Raw genomic sequence first — 16,972 nt, forward strand, 5'->3', positions numbered from 1 at the left:
GCATTGCGAATCAAGCACCACACAAAACACGAACAGACCAATAGAGCCCGCAGAAATATGGTTTTATCACATCCACATTAGAATATTTCTTATGACTGTTGATCAGTGAAGTAGTCGTAAAAAAGGGTGGGTAATGGGTACACTATAAACTCCAGTTGGCGATAGGGAGATAAAATATTTTTGTTTATATTGGTTAACAACTGTATTGTTTGATTTTTGATGTATGTTTAGGCCTATAGGGAAGATGTGGAGATGTTCATATTGAAACAAACATGGTTTTAAAATGGCCTTTTGTCCAGCATCTCGCACACACACTGTCAGCAGCGTCTCTACTTGAGCCGACTCGCTCACTTCACGTTGGGTTAGTTCGTTTCACGTCTCAAGTCTTCGGCCTGTGCCACCAGAGAGCGGAGTCAGCCGTTTGAGAGTGGCGAATGTGCTGCTAAAAAGCCAAATCCGGGGGACGCATGCGAACATATCGAACAAACTGTTCATGATTCCACCCATTCGCAGAGGCAGGCGCGTGTGCAGATCAAGAATATTAGCGTTCTGAGCTTTGATCAACGCTAGGAGCAATATTTAGGTGTTGACCTTGACCCGTGATCGATTTTCTGTAGTGTACAAGACATATTTTAAGATTTTTTTTTTAAATTAGAAAACATTGCTGAGGTCGACCTCGGTGTCCTTATATGTACACTGAACAAAATATAAACGCAAAATGCAACAGTTCATACAAGGAAAAAGTAAATTTAAATGAATTAGGCCCTATTAAATAAATTAATTAGGCCCCAATCTATGAATGACTGGAAATACAGATATGAATCTGTTGGTCAAAGATACCGAAAAAAAAGATATGGGCGTGGTTTAGAAAACCAGTCAGTATCTGGTGCGACCATCATTTGCCTCATGCAACGTGACACATCTCTGCATAGAGTTGATCAGGCCATTGATTGTGGCTTGTGGAGTGTTGCCCCACTCCAATTCAATGGCTGTGCAAAGTTGCTGGATATTGGCGGGAACTGGAACAGTCATACACTTCGATCCAGAGCATCACAAACCTGCTCAATGGGTGACATGTTTGGTGAGTATTTTCAACTTCTAGGAATCATGTACAGATCTTTGCAATATGGAGCTGTGCATTATGCTGAAACATGAGGTGATGGCGGTGGATGAATGGCACGACAATGGTCTTCAGGATCTCGTCAAGATATCTCTGTGTATTCAAATGGCCATCGATAAAATGCAATTGTGTTTGTTGTCCGTAGCTTATGCCTGCCCATACCATAACCCCACCACCTACATGGGGAAGTGTTCATAAAGGTGACATCCGCAAATTCTCCTGCAGGTGAAGAAACCGGATGTGGAGGTCCTGGGATGTGGAGGCCTTGTGCTGGCATGGTTATATGTGGTCTGCAGCGATTGGACATACAAATTCTTTAAAACCACATGAGGCGGCTTATGGTGGAGAAATTAACATTCAACTCTCTGGTGGACAATCCTGCAGTCAGCATGCCAATTTTACACTCCCTCAAAACTTGAGACATCTATGGCATTGTGTTGTGACAAATCTGCACATTTTAGAGTGGCCTTTTATTGCCCCCATCACAAGGCGCACCTGTGTAATGATAATCCTGTTTAATCAGCTTCTTGATATTCCTCACCTGTCAGGTGGATGGATTATCTTGGCAAAGGAGAAATGCTCACGAACAGGGATGTAAACAAATGTGTGCACAAAAATTGAGAGAAATAATATGTGTGTGTATGGAACATTTCTGGGATCTCTTATTTCAGCTCATGAAACATGGGACCAACATTTTACATGTTGCGTTTATATTTTTCTTCAGTATAGTTACAGCCGTGAACATACACATCAATCAACACTGTTTAGATAAATTACTGGCTTATTCAAAACTAATGCACAATGATGAGACAGTGAAATGAAAATAAAGACACAGAACTGTTACAAAATAGCTTTATTTAATTACAATATAAACACACTTTGAAACATGATGATTTGGATGGTGCTTTTAAAATGTGCGTGTTCCAGCAAAAAGTTACTGAGCTGTATAGTACCGGTCATACCCCAGCATTCTTTGCATAGGAGTGTAGTATCCAATAGAAGGGCTCCATGGAGATGAGATAGATCTATATAGAATAGATATCCCTTCAGTAAACATCCATGGGATTCCATGTAGAGGAGCGGACTAGAGTTCCATAACAGTCCCATTAAACAGATTGCTGGATTTTCATATTTTAACTGTAAACTTAAGGTCACGTTTCTGATTTTGTATTAAAGACAAATGGTGATTTCAGAAAAGAAAACCTTTTACTGAGCTCCAATGACTTGGCAGTGTCAGACTTCAGTCCCCTTTAAGCATTATTTACTTTTTGGCCAGTGCAACCCTTCCATATTCATAAGGAGGATAGGGGAACAGAGGAAATACACTAGATCACCAAAAGTATGTGAACATCTGCTTGTTGAACATCTCATTCCAAAATCATGGGCATTAGTATTAGAGTGGAGCCTGCTATAACAGCCCCCACTCTTCTGGGAAGGCTTTCCACTAGATGTTGGAACATTGCTGCGGGAATTTGCTTCCATTCAGCCACAAGAGCATTAGTGATGTGGGGCACTGATGTTGGGCGACTAGGCCTGGCTCGCAGTCGGCGTTCCAATTCATCCTAAAGGTTGGGTTGAGGTCAGGGCTCTGTGCAGGCCAGTCAAGTTCTTCCACACCGATCTCAACAAAGCATTTCTGTATGGACCTCACTTTGTGCACTGGGGTATTGTCATGCTGAAACAGGAAATAGCCTTTCCCAAACTGTTGCCACAAAGTTGGAAGCACAGAATCGTCAAGAATGTCATTGTATGCTGTAGTGTTAAGATTTCCTTGCCCGAACCATGAAAAACAGCCCCAGACCATTATTTATCCTCCACCAAACTTTACAGTTAGCACTCTGCATTTGGGGAGGTAGCGTTCTCCTGGCATCCGCAAAACCCAGATAAATCCGTCGGACTGCCAGATGGTGAAGCGTAATTCATTACTCCAGAGAACGCGTTTCCACTGCACCAGAGTCTAATGGCGGTGAGCTTTACACCACTCCAGCCGATGCTTGGCATTGTGCATGGTGATCTAAGGCTTGTGTGCGGCTGCTCGGCCATGGAAACCCATTTCATGGAGATCCATTTCATGAAGCTCCCAATGAACAGTCATTGTGCTGACATTTCTTCCAGAGGCAGTTTGGAACTCGGTAGTGAGTGTTGCAACCGAGAACAAAGGATTTTTAGGTGCTAAGCGTTTCAGCACTCGGCGGTCCCGTTCTGTGAACTTGTGTGGCCTACCACTTCACGGCTGAGCCGTTGTTGCTCCTAGACGTTGCCCCTTCACAATAACAGCACTTACAGTTGACTGGGGCAATGCAGAAATTTGACGAACTGACTTGTTGGACAGTGCCACTTTGTATACTTTGTATGACAGTGCCACTTTGAAAGTCACTGATCTCTTCAGTACGGGCCATTCTACTGCCTGTTTGTGTATGGAGATTGCATGGCTGTGTGCTCGATTTTATACACATGTCAACAACAAGCATGGCTGAAATAGCCAAATCCACTTATTTGAAGGGGTGTCCACATACTTTTGTATATTAGTACAGCTTTGGGGCAGGTAAGTGGATCCTTGAGCTTGAGTAGCACTTCTACCTGCAGCAATTTGGTAAAGGGATGAGGGTTTAATCAGGGATCAGTTGGTGAGAGTTCAGGTGTTAGAGGTCAGTGGTGAGGACAGGTGTAACCCCGTGTATGAGCAGGGTAGGACCCAGGTCCTTGGTGAGCAGGTCTAGCTGGCGGAGGTAGGCCGTGTAGTGCTGCGTGTCAGCCGGGGGGTGGGGCAAATACAGGAAACGCACGGCCGGAGGGGGGCAGGCCTGATCCAGGATCAACCTATTAACCGCCAACAGATACTCATCCGACAGCCTTGTGGCGTTGCTAGGGAAGCTATTCACAAAGTCGCCGTTGTCTCCTTCCTTCTCCTCAAACAACCCCCTCTTCCCCAGCCCCTCCTCCTCTCTCTGTGACTGGCGGGTGGGTCTCCTCTTGCCCGCCTCACCCTGCCTCTGCCAGTGTAGCGCCACCTGCTGGTCCCAGGGCACAGTGTACACATTGGCTTTGATCCTCAGTTCCTTCAGCAGCTGACCCAGCTTTTCCTCAGCGCCTCGCAGGCTCCGCCCTTCCTCCACACATAGAAAGAGGCGGAGTCTAGCATGGCGCCACGCGCGGACCATGTTGAGGACGCAGGCAAGCTGGAGCAGGAAGAGGGAGCAGGTGTCTACATAGCTGGAGCTGTCTGGTCTCAGCAGGTTGACGGGCCACACATCCACGTACAGAGCACCCTTCCCTGGGGACGAGGAGATGGTTGAGGCCCGGTCGAACTGGTGGAAGTAGCGGGCTAGCGCTACATTCTTCATCATCTTCATGGCATCTGCGATCACCGCCACGTATTCTTGGGGTCCCATGACTTTTCCGTTTTCCCCCATACCATCATTGGAAGGCCGCAGGGCGGGGAAGTGGTAGGGCGGGCGTTCGTCCTCGGGGTCCTGAGTGGGGACGGTGGCAGTGAGGGCGGGGTCAGTGAGTTTGTCTTTGGGAGTGCAGTCATCATAGAAACCCAGGACCAATGTGTTGGGCCTCATCCCACCTAGAGAGACAGAGAGGGATGGAAAGAGGGAGAGATGAGTGAATGGGTGTGATTGTAAAAGAGGTGTATGAGTGACAGTTGGGCCAGTTACAGCTAATAGAGTGCATGGTATCAGAGAGTAGTGAATATAATCATTGACCTAGGCCAGAGATGAAGAGTAGATGTTGCACTCCGTGCCGTACTGAGTCAGCCAGGGTGAGGTTGACAAATGCCTTGATGTTGAGGTGGTCCACCAGAGACAACCATGAGTCATAACGGCACTGGAGAGGGTTGGACGGTAACGTGTCTGAGAGAAAGCACGAGAAGGGGTGGTGGTGGGAGTATCGATCGAGAGAGAGAGAGGGGGGGGAGAGGATGGAGAAAGAGCGAGATGGGGGGGGGGGGGGGGGGGGTAGGATGGCGAGAGCAACAAAACATCAATATCTGTGCAAACAGTTTGGCCAGGGGCCATTATCTGCCAAGTCCTCAGAGAGTAAGAGATTAAGTTATTTCTCTGTGTAGTGACCTGATTGTGCAGTGCCACAGAAAAACATAAGACACGAGAGAGAGTGAGACATGAGAGAAAGAGCACGACCGCGAGAGGGAGCGAGCGAGAGGCGCCCCGAGAGAGAGCGAGAGGCGCCCCGAGAGAGAGCGAGAGGCGCCCCGAGAGAGAGCAAGAGACGCCCCCGTGTGTCCTCTTACCCAGGTCTCCCAGCTGTACATGTCCCAGGACATAGAGACCACTCTTCTTGATGTCGTTGATGAAGGTGATGAGACCTACACTGCTACGAGGGTTAGACACCATCAGCAACAGCTGGGGTCTCCAGAACTTCACATGGTCCTTACGCACGTCCAACATCAACAGGTACTTACGCACCTGGAGGGAGAGACCGAGAGTTACGTTACAACAGAGCTGTATACTGTATAGCAGTGGATCCAAACTTTTTTTCAGTTACTGTACCACTAACTGAATTTTGCTCTGCCCGGAGTACCCCCTCAAACATTTTACCAGTAGGCCTATGGTCTCATGAGCCTTCTCAAGTACCCCCTGTAGATAGGCCAAGTACTCCTTACTACGGTTAGGAACCACTGATCTATAGTGCACACACAACAGTTATCAGGACTGGAATGCTAAATATTAGCAACATAGATGTAGGATCATAATTTGACCAATATTGTCACAGCAAAATAATCCTGCCGCAACAGGACTGACATTTTTGGCCATAATTGTTCTTAAATCGATGGTTAGGCTATTAGCCAGCCAAAAGTAGGCCACATGAAAAGTGCATTACTGTTAATATAACAATGTGTTAGTGTGGGCTTCAAGTTAATTTAAGTAAATCACTAAGCTCATCTGCGGTTCCTGCACTGCAGTAAAATTCTTAGCAACAAAAGCGTAATCAAATTAAGATCCTACATTTTGTGGCATTTCAGCCCTGACACAAAAGGACCAGCTGACATGTCGGTGATTCTCTCGTTAACACAGGTGTGAGTGTTGACGAGGACAAGGCTGGAGATCACTCTCTCATGCTGATTGAGTTCGAATAACAGACTGGAAGCTTCAAAAAGGAGGGTGGTGCTTAGAATCATTGTTCTTCCTCTGTCAACTGTGGTTACCTGCAAGGAAACACGTGCCATCATCATAGCTTTGCACAAAAAGGGCTTCACAGGCAAGGATATTGCTGCCAGTAAGATTTCACCTAAATCAACCATTTATCGGATCATCAAGAACTTCAAGGAGAGCGGTTCAATTGTTGTGAAGGCGGCTTCAGGGCACCCAAGAAAGTCCAGCAAGCGCCAGGACCGTCTCCTAGCGTTGATTCAGCTGCGGAATCGGGGCACCACCAGTACAGAGCTTGCTCAGGAATGGCAGCAGGCAGGTGTGAGTGCATCTGCACACACAGTGAGAGGAAGACGTTTGGAGGATGGCCTGTGGTCAAGAAGGGCAGCAAAGATGCCACTCTCCAGGAAAAACATCAGGGACAGACTGATATTCTGGAAAGGGTGAGGACTGGGGTAAAGTAATGTTCTCTGATGAATCCCCTTTCCGATTGTTTGGGGCATCTGGAAAAAAGCTTGTCCGGAGAAGACCAGGTGAGAGCTACCATCAGCCCTGTGTCATGCCAACAGTAAAGCATCCTGAGACCATTCATGTGTGGGACTGCTTCTCAGCCAAAGGAGTGGGCTCACTCGCAATTTTGCCTAAGAACACAGCCATGAATAAAGAAGGGTACCAACACATCCTCCGAGAGCAACTTCTCCTCCGAGAGCAACTTCATGTAATTATCAATAAAAGCCTTTGACACCTATGAAATGCTTGTAATTATACTTCAGTATTCTATAGTATCTGACAAAAATATCTAAAGACACTGAAGCAGCAAACTTTGTGAAAATGAATATTTGTATCATTCTCAAAACTTTTGGCCACGACTGTACATTATGTATATGTATGGTATAACAACAAACCACAGAGTTGGCTAAATCACAAACAAATCCGGTTACTACTGGCAACTAGAAACCATGGTGTACATGGCTTAAGTTGGCCACTCTCGCTGCATAAAACCCTTCCTTTACTTTCTTCTTACATGTGTTCCTATGCACATCCCACACAACGCCCCTTGTCTGCAGAGTGAGCGTGTGGGTCTGTCTGTGGTCTAATCAGAAGGATTCCACCACTGCAGAAACAAATTGGATCCAGAATCAGAATCCCATTAAGACATGAGACTGTGGCAGAGACTGCAGACCAGGGAGTGTGTAGGAGGGGTGTGTGGTGGTCATGAAGAGACAGTTGGCATTATGGAATGGCAGTACTGCGACCTCCCGTCATATTCTCATTACATAAAATCACATCGAGCTGTAATTATATCTACAAGACCAATGTTGAAACATTCCACGTCTGGAACATAAACCTGCCTATCCTATATTAAATTCCTGTTACATAGACAACCATATAAATAATTACTAGGTCCAAATGGCCACCAATCTACAGATATTCAAGACAATGGGCCTATTAAAAATCTCTGAAAACATTATGTTCCTTCCACCCCTCCATGGCGTGATCACTGAAGGGGGCACGACTTCCATGGCGTGATCACTGAAGGGGGCACGACTTCCATGGTGTGATCACTGAAGGGGCATGACTTCTATGGCGTGATCACTGAAGGGGGCATGACTTCCATGGCGTGATCACTGAAGGGGGCACTTCTTCCATGGCGTGATCACTGAAGGGGGCACGACTTCCATGGCGTGATCACTGAAGGGGCACGACTTCCATGGCGTGATCACTGAAGGGGCATGACTTCCATGGCGTGATCACTGAAGGGGCATGACTTCCATGGCGTGATCACTGAAGGGGCATGACTTCCATGGCGTGATCACTGAAGGGGCATGACTTCCATGGCGTGATCACTGAAGGGGCATGACTTCCATGGCGTGATCACTGAAGGGGCATGACTTCCATGGCGTGATCACTGAAGGGGCATGACTTCCATGGCGTGATCACTGAAGGGGCATGACTTCCATGGCGTGATCACTGAAGGGGCATGACTTCCATGGCGTGATCACTGAAGGGGCATGACTTCCATGGCGTGATCACTGAAGGGGCATGACTTCCATGGCGTGATCACTGAAGGGGCATGACTTCCATGGCGTGATCACTGAAGGGGCATGACTTCCATGGCGTGATCACTGAAGGGGCATGACTTCCATGGCGTGATCACTGAAGGGGCATGACTTCCATGGCGTGATCACTGAAGGGGCATGACTTCCATGGCGTGATCACTGAAGGTGCATGACTTCTATGGCTTAATCACTGTAGGGGCATGACTTCCATGGTGTGATCACTGAAGGGGCATGACTTCTATGGCGTGATCACTGAAGGGGCATGACTTCCATGGCGTGATCACTGAAGGGGCATGACTGCATATGTGTAAGACGTGTAGTCGATTCTAGGTTTCACTTAGTATCCGATCTCTCTAATTACTGATCTAACAATAAAACACTGATACACGGTTTACCGATTACCAAAACCCCACGTGAATAATTTGTGAATGCGTGTGTATGTATGTTTCTGTGAGAGTACGTTTGTGTGTGTACCTACGGCTAATGATGAGAATGCTAAACACATAATGATTATAATGATGATAATGTTTATTAAAGTTTTTGCCAAACCGAGAGAGTTCCTGGAGTCAATGTGCTTCTGCCTCCTCCACTCATCTACCGCTCCAGCTGTCCCTCACTCCGTCCCTCTCCAATCACCCTCTCTTGTGATCCATCTCCATCACAGTCTTCTGATAGATCACATTTTCTTAATCCCTCCCCTCTCTCTCTCTCTCACCACCCTATCCCCGTGTCACTGCATTTGCATCTTTTCTTAACTTCGACATTATTTTCTATCCGCCCACCAAGAAACTCATGTCTTTTTCTTTCATGTCAATCACTCCTTCAATACTATACCCATCCCTCAAGACTATCAGCTTATATCTCCTTGCCTGTATCACATGAATCCAATCTTCTTTGGTCTTTCCTCAATGTCACCGATCCATGCCAAAACATGCACCCTCGTAATCCCTCCACACACAAGTTAGTTTAAACTAAGTGTTTCCGCGTTCCTCGTGTTTCCCTCTCTCCCTGGGGATGGGGAGAGGAAGCATTGGAGAAAGGCTCAATAAGTTAAGTGGCTGTAATAATGCTCCTGGAGCAGCCTAGCTTTTGACAGGCTCCTGGCACTTCACTGCCCAGGCAACCGTCCCCTTGGCAACAGTCCCTCCTGGCAACACTAGAGCAAAAGGCTTGTAGAATAGAGGACAAATATACAAATACTTCGGGATGATAGGCTTGGGCGATATATTGTATATACCATATTCCCGGGGTATTTGGAAATAGCCACAGGATGGTTTTTCAATACTGCGAATACTATTGAAACTATTCGTTTGAAGTGTTTCCATACATTTGTATATTTGCAGCTACTTTAGGTAAATACCTGCAATAAGTTAAGAGATTAAGCGGATTGTGTTCTTGTGAAGCTTAGCATAGTTCCCCAGAACAGTTGAGCCAGAAAATAGCTTCATTTTCATCAGATGACAACCAAAGTGCAAAGCTATTTTGCTTGGAAACACACAAGTAAATGAGCTTACAATGAAAAAGCAAGGTCTTTTTTGCAAGAACAATGCATGGCCATATTTCTAATGTTTATCATATCAAATTTGATTTGTCACATACAGTTGAAGTCAGAAGTTTACATACACCTTAGCTAAATACATTTAAACTCAATTTTTTCACAATTCCTGACATTTAATCCTAGTAAAAATTCTCTGTCTTAGGTCAGTTAGGATCACTACTTTATTTTAAGAATGTGAAATGTCAGAATAATAAGAGAGAATGATATATTTCAGCTTTCATTTCCTTCATCACATTCCCTGTGGGTCAGAAGTTTACATACACTCAATTAGTATTTGGTTGCATTGCCTTTAAATTGTTTAACTTGTGTCAAACACTTCGGGAAGCCTTCCACAAGCGTCCCACAATAAGTTGGGTGAATTTGGTCCAATTCCTCCTGACAGAGCTGGTGTAACTGAGTCAGGTTTGTAGGCCTCCTTGCTCGCACACGCCTTTTCAGTTCTGCCCACAAATGTGCGACAGGATTGAGGTCAGAGCTTTGTGATGGCCACTCCAATACCTTGACTTTGTTGTCCTTAAGCCATTTTGCCACAACTTTGGAAGTATGCTTGGGGTCATTGTCCATTAGGAAGACCCATTTGCGAGCAAGCTTTAACTTCCTGGCTGATGACTTGAGATGTTGCTTCAATATAGCCACAATTTTCCATTCTCATGATGCCATCTATTTTGTGAAGTGCACCAGTCCCTCCAGCAGCAAAGCACCCCGACAACATGATGCTGCCACCCCCGTGCTTCACGGTTGGGATGGTGTTCTTCGGCTTGCAAACTTGTAAACTTCTGACCCACTGGAATAGTGATACAGTGAATTATAAGTAAATAATCTGTCTGTAAACAATTGTTGGAAAAATGACTTGTGTCATGTACAAAGTAGATATCCTAAACGACTTGCCCAAAACTATAGTTTGTTAACAAGAAATTTGTGGAGTGGTTGAAAAACGAGTTTTAATGACTCCAACCTAAGTGTATGTAAACTTCCGACTTCAACTCTACACATAGTTAGCAGATGTTATTGCAAGTGTAGTGAAATGCTTGTGCTTCTAGTTCCGACAGTGCAGTAATATCTAACAAGTAATCCAACAATTCCCCAACAACTACCTAATACACACACATCTAAAGGGGTGAATGAGAATATGTACATGTAAGTATATGGATGAGCGATAGCGAAGGAGCAATAGATGGTATAAAATACAGTACATACATGTGATATGAGTAATGCAAGATATGCAAACATTATTAAAGCGGTATTATTTTAAGTGCATTGTTTAAAGTGACTAGTGATCCATTTATTAAAGTGTCCAGTGATTGGGTCTCAATGTAGGCAGCAGCGTTTCAGAGTTGGTGATTGATGTTTAGCAGTCTGTTGGCCTTGAGATAGAAGCTGTTTTTCAGTCTCTACGTCCCAGCTTTGATGCACCTGTACTGACCTCGCCTTCTGGATGGTAGCGGTGTGAACAGGCAGTGGCTCGAGTGGTTAATGTCCTTGGATTATCTTTTTAGCCTTCCTGTGACATTGGGTGCTGTAGGTGTCATGGAGGGCAGGTAGTTTGCCACCAGTGATAAATTGTGCAGACTGCACCACCCTCTGGACAGCCTTGTGGTTGAGGGGCGCTCTTGCACCTTCTTCACCACACTGTCTGTGTGGGTGGACCATTTCAGTATGTCGTTAAAAAAAAGTTTCACCGTCTCCATTGCTGTCCTTTCGATGTGGATAGGGGGGTGCTCCCTATGCGGTTTCCTGAAGTCCACGATCAGCAGTGGCGAAGGGTGCTGCGCTAGCGCATAGCGCAATCAATATGCTGGAAGAATTTAGGTTTGTTAAAATCCCCAGTTACAACAAATGCAGTCTCAGGATGTATGGTTTCCAGTTTGCATTTAGTCTAGTGAAGTTCCTTGATGGCCATCTTGGTGTCTGCTTGAGGGGGAATGTACACAGCTGTTATAACTTAAGAGAATTCTCTTGGTAGGTAAAATGCCGGCACTTGATTGTAAGGAACTCTTGATCGGGTGAGCAGGACTTGAGTTCCTGTATGTTGTTATGATTACGCCATGAGTAGTTAGTCATGAAGAATACACCCCTGCCCTTCCTCTTCCCAGAGAGGTGTTTATCTCCGTTGGCGTGATGCATGGAGAAGCCCGGTGGCTGAACCGATTCCGACAACATATCCCGAGAGAGCCATGTTTCCGTGAAACGGACATGTTACAATCTCTGATGTCTCTCTGCAAGGCAACCCTTGCTCGAATTTTGTCTACCTTGCTGTCAAGAGACTGGACATTGGCTAGTAGTATACTCGGGAGTGGTGTGCACGTCTACGGAGCTTGGCCAGGTGACGACTTCGTCTGCGGCGTCATTCTTTTGGATCGCCTACTGGAATTCGCTCCATTGTCCTGGGTGGTGGTCCGAACAGAGGATCCGCTTCGGGAAAGTTATATTCCCGGTCGCAATGTTGGGAAGTTGACATTGCTCTTATATCCAATAGTTCTTCCCAGCTGTATGTAATAAGACTTGAGATTTCCTGGGGTAACAATGTAAGAAATAACACATAAAAAAATACTTCATACTTTCCTAAGAACTCGAAGGGAACATCTCTGTCGGGCCCATACTGGAACCATTAAAAATAAAAAACAGAAAGTATTCAGACACTTGCTATGAGACTCAAAATTGAGCTCAGGTGCACTCTGTTTCCATTGATCATCCTTGATATGTTTCTACAACTTGATGTCCACCTGTGGTAAATTCAATCGATTGGACATGATTTGGAAAGAGACACCTGTCTATATTTGGTCCCACAGTTGAGAGTGCATGTCAGAGCAAAAACCAAGCCATGAGGTCGAAGGAATTGTTTGTAGAGCTCTGAGACAGGCTTGTGTCGAGGCAGAGATCTGGGGAAGGGTACCAAAACAGTTCAGTAGTATTGAAGGTCCCCAAGAACACAGTGGCCTCCATCATTCTTAAATGTAAGAAGTTTGGAACCACCAAGACTCTTCCTAGAGCTGGCCGCCTGGCCACACTGAGCAATTGGGGGAGAAGGGCCTTGATCAGAGAGTTGACCAAGAACCCGATGGTCACTCTGACAGAGTTCCTCTGTTGAGACGGGAGAACCTTCCAGAAGGACGGCCATCTCTTCAGGCCTTTATGGTAGAGTGGCCAGACGGAAGCAACTCCTCAGTAAAATGCACACGACAGCCTGCTTAGAGTTTGCTAAAAGGAACATAAAGGACTTAGACCATGAGAAACAAGATTCTCTGGTCTGATGAAACCAAGACTGAACTCTGGCCTGAATGCCAAGTGTCACGTCTGGAGGAAACCTGGCACCATCCTTACGGTGAAGCATGGTGGTGGCAGCATAATGCTGTGGGGATGTTTTTCAGCGGCAGGGACTTGGAGACTAGTCAGGATCGAGGGAAAGATCAACAGAGCAAAGTACAGAGAGATCCTTGATGAACACCTGCTCCAGAGCACTCAGGACCTCAGACTGGGGTGAAGGTTCACCTTTCACAGGACAACGACCCTAATCACACAGCCAAGACAACGCAGGAGTGGCTTCTGTATAAGTCTCTGAATGTCCTTGAGTGGCCCAGCTAGAGCCCGGACTTGAACCCAATCAAACATCTCTGTAGAGACCTGAAAATAGAATATATATATATATATACACACAGTGCCTTGCGAAAGTATTCGGCCCCCTTGAACTTTGCGACCTTTTGCCACATTTCAGGCTTCAAACATAAAGATATAAAACTGTATTTTTTTGTGAAGAATCATTCCTCCTTGCAAAACAGCTCGAGCTCAGTGAGGTTGGATGGTGAGCATTTGTGAACAGCAGTTTTCAGTTCTTTCCACAGATTCTCGATTGGATTCAGGTCTGGACTTTGACTTGGCCATTCTAACACCTGGATATGTTTATTTTTGAACCATTCCATTGTAGATTTTGCTTTATGTTTTGGATCATTGTCTTGTTGGAAGACAAATCTCCGTCCCAGTCTCAGGTCTTTTGCAGACTCCATCAGGTTCTTCCAGAATGGTCCTGTATTTGGCTCCATCCATCTTCCCATCAATTTTAACCATCTTCCCTGTCCCTGCTGAAGAAAAGCAGGCCCAAACCATGATGCTGCCACCACCATGTTTGACAGTGGGGATGGTGTGTTCAGCTGTGTTGCTTTTACGCCAAACATAACGTTTTGCATTGTTGCCAAAAGTTCAATTTTGGTTTCATCTGACCAGAGCACCTTCTTCCACATGTTTGGTGTGTCTCCCAGGTGGCTTTTGGCAAACTTTAAACAACACTTTTTATGGATATCTTTAAGAAATGGCTTTCTTCTTGCCACTCTTCCATAAAGGCCAGATTTTAGCAATATACAACTGATTGTTGTCCTATGGACAGAGTCTCCCACCTCAGCTGTAGATCTCTGCAGTTCATCCAGAGTGATCATGGGCCTCTTGGCTGCATCTCTGATCAGTCTTCTCCTTGTATGAGCTGAAAGTTTAGAGGGACGGCCAGGTCTTGGTAGATTTGCAGTGGTCTGATACTCCTTCCATTTCAATATTACAGTGCACAGTGCTCCTTGGGATGTTTAAAGCTTGGGAAATCTTTTTGTATCCAAATCCGGCTTTAAAACTTCTTCACAACAGTATCTCGGACCTGCCTGGTGTGTTCCTTGTTCTTCATGATACTCTCTGCGCTTTTAACGGACCTCTGAGACTATCACATTGCAGGTGCATTTATACTGAGACTTGATTACACACAGGTGGATTGTATTTATCATCATTAGTCATTTAGGTCAACATTGGATCATTCAGAGATCCTCACTGAACTTCTGGAGAGAGTTTGCTGCACTGAAAGTAAAGGGGCTGAATAATTTTGCACGCCCAACTTTTCAGTTTTTGATTTGTTAAAAAAGTTTGAAATATCCAATAAATGTCGTTCCACTTCATGATTGTGTCCCACTTGTTGTTGATTCTTCACAAAAAAATACAGTTTTATATCTTTATGTTTGAAGCCTGAAATGTGGCAAAAGGTCGCAAAGTTCAAGGGGGCCGAATACTTTCCGAATGCACTGTATGTATAATTTTGTGAGCTAGAGTGCTTGTCTTTGCAATTCATTTATTTTCATTTGTGCTCGTTAACATACTTAGCTAGCAGCTTCCATGGAAATTAGTTATTATTTGTGCTAATTTTGTTAGCATTCTGGTAGACACCCAATGGGATTTTTGCCCCCTTGTATACGAAACTGGTAATAGCATAAATTCCGAGATGATAGAAGGACTGAAGGACAGTATAACAATGTGAAAACCGCCCAACCCTACCGGATGATGTCATGTCAATGTTCTGCAGACTGATGTAGCTGAGGTAGTGGATGTAGAACAGAAGTGCGTGTGTACCTGGTGGAAGATGAGAGCCTGGCTGATATAGCCCCAGCTGCTGGTAGGGCTGAGGTAGTGGATGAGCAGCAGTAGAAGCAGCATGAAGGCGATGGAGGCTGAGGCGTAGATAGCGTTGATCAGGAACATCATGATAGCACAGCCCACGATGCCCAGCACACAGGTGTGCCAGGTGAAGTAACGGAAGGTGGGCCTGGAGGGAGAGGGGAGAGGGTTTACACACACACCTTTGCAAATGCATGTGCTTTTAGAGAAGCAAATGATCTTATTTTTTTTCTCTCGCTTTCCCCACTCTCTCTCTCTCTCGCTCACTCACACACGAGCAATCTAAGTGAACGTAAAGCTCCAAGCATGATAAACAACTGGAGTTGAGTCAGTGTATAGAAAGTGATTGGGTTAATTATCCGTTGTGTTTTTGTGCACAAACTCATTCAGTCTTAGACTAACTGCATCTATAGAAAGGTGTACAGTTCAGTGTGTAGTGTACATGCATTGTGTGCGTTTGAGAGAGAGAGAGTAAATTAGTGTGTGTTAGTTAATGTGTTTGTGAGCATATAATTAGAATACTAGAATGGACAGGAACCTACACACCACATATTTATTTATATACTGGATTCTTGACATAGCTCACTAATAAACACTGAGTGTAGATCCAGTGGTGTGATAAGATCAATTCAATTGAGGCGTGGCCCCTCACTGGCCAATCAGCACATCCTCCATTGTGAAACGTTTGGTTGCTTCAAGTTGTGTATTTATGGTCTTTTATGTATTACCTTGGAATCAACTCAATTCCAAAGTTAGTCTGTTATAGTTTGTTAAATGGCTTATAGAAATGAAATAACAAAATGTAGACCTATCTATGCTAAATGCATTAACTTGAACCCATTTGCATTCCACATTGTTCTAATGAATTGCATGGATTCAATAGCATTCACAAGGACATAGGGGCTAGACCTACTATAAATTACATTACGGCTGAGCATGGACATGCCAAACATCAATGAGGAAGATTAATTTAATTATTGATAAGGTCTAAAAACAAATCAAAATAACTCGTTTTAATTAGGCCATCACACTTACAGGCACCATCATTTCTCCCCGTGGGCATAGAATATTAAAACAACACAGACTATGGAGGGGTTTACACACATCCAAACATTTCACAGTAGCTGGACAAAGATCCAATATAAAGATAAAGGGAGAAAGTCCACACCGTTGTACTGCTCCCAAATAGGCCTGTGTTTTATGAACATAATCAGAACCATCTTACAGATCAGATCACATTCACACATCTCCAGAAGTTGCATTGCATGTACGCCACAGACGTAGTCACAATAAAACCCGGAAAACTACTCTAATAAGATTGCTTGTTTTTCTTTTAATTATATTACAACAAATCCCCCTTTTTTTTTACAACAATAAATGTACAAATGTAATGTCATAAAATCGGTAGGATAAAACACACTGATGTTAAACCAGCCTTCGTTATACAGTAGTAGGCCTAAGGGAGGGCTTGTGTTTTGAAAAAACACTATTTTTATATACAAAAGTATGTGGACACCAATCCCGAGTGGCACAGCTCAGTGCTAGAGGTGTCAACAGACCCTGGTTCGATTCCAGGCTGTATCACAACCGGTCGCGGCTGGGAGTCCCATAGGTCGGCGCACAATTGGCCCAGCGTCATCAGGATTAGGGTTTGGCCAGGGTAGGCTGTCATTGTAAATAAGAATGTTCTTAACTG

At 44.9% G+C, this 16,972-nt stretch overlaps 1 protein-coding gene across 3 annotated transcripts in view; it reads right to left on the reverse strand.

Annotated features, from left to right (window-relative positions):
- Positions 1-1,958: 1,958 nt before the first annotated feature.
- The window catches only part of LOC110507915 (solute carrier family 12 member 9), a 60,100-nt gene continuing 45,086 nt past the window's right edge, over positions 1,959-16,972 (reverse strand). For all 3 annotated transcript variants that reach the window (XM_036965311.2, XM_021588336.3, XM_090223853.1), the window contains 4 exons: positions 15,232-15,424; positions 5,379-5,553; positions 4,834-4,980; positions 1,959-4,694 (listed from right to left, as the gene is read on the reverse strand). In XM_036965311.2, coding sequence (XP_036821206.1) covers positions 3,763-4,694; positions 4,834-4,980; positions 5,379-5,553; positions 15,232-15,424 — 1,447 coding nt within the window. In that variant the 3' untranslated portion in view covers positions 1,959-3,762. The remainder of the gene's footprint in view (positions 4,695-4,833; positions 4,981-5,378; positions 5,554-15,231; positions 15,425-16,972) is intronic.

The sequence above is a fragment of the Oncorhynchus mykiss genome, chromosome 27 (genome assembly GCF_057628025.1).
Source record: "Oncorhynchus mykiss isolate SJ-2025 chromosome 27, ASM5762802v1, whole genome shotgun sequence".
In the NCBI taxonomy this organism is placed as follows: Eukaryota; Metazoa; Chordata; class Actinopteri; order Salmoniformes; family Salmonidae; genus Oncorhynchus; species Oncorhynchus mykiss.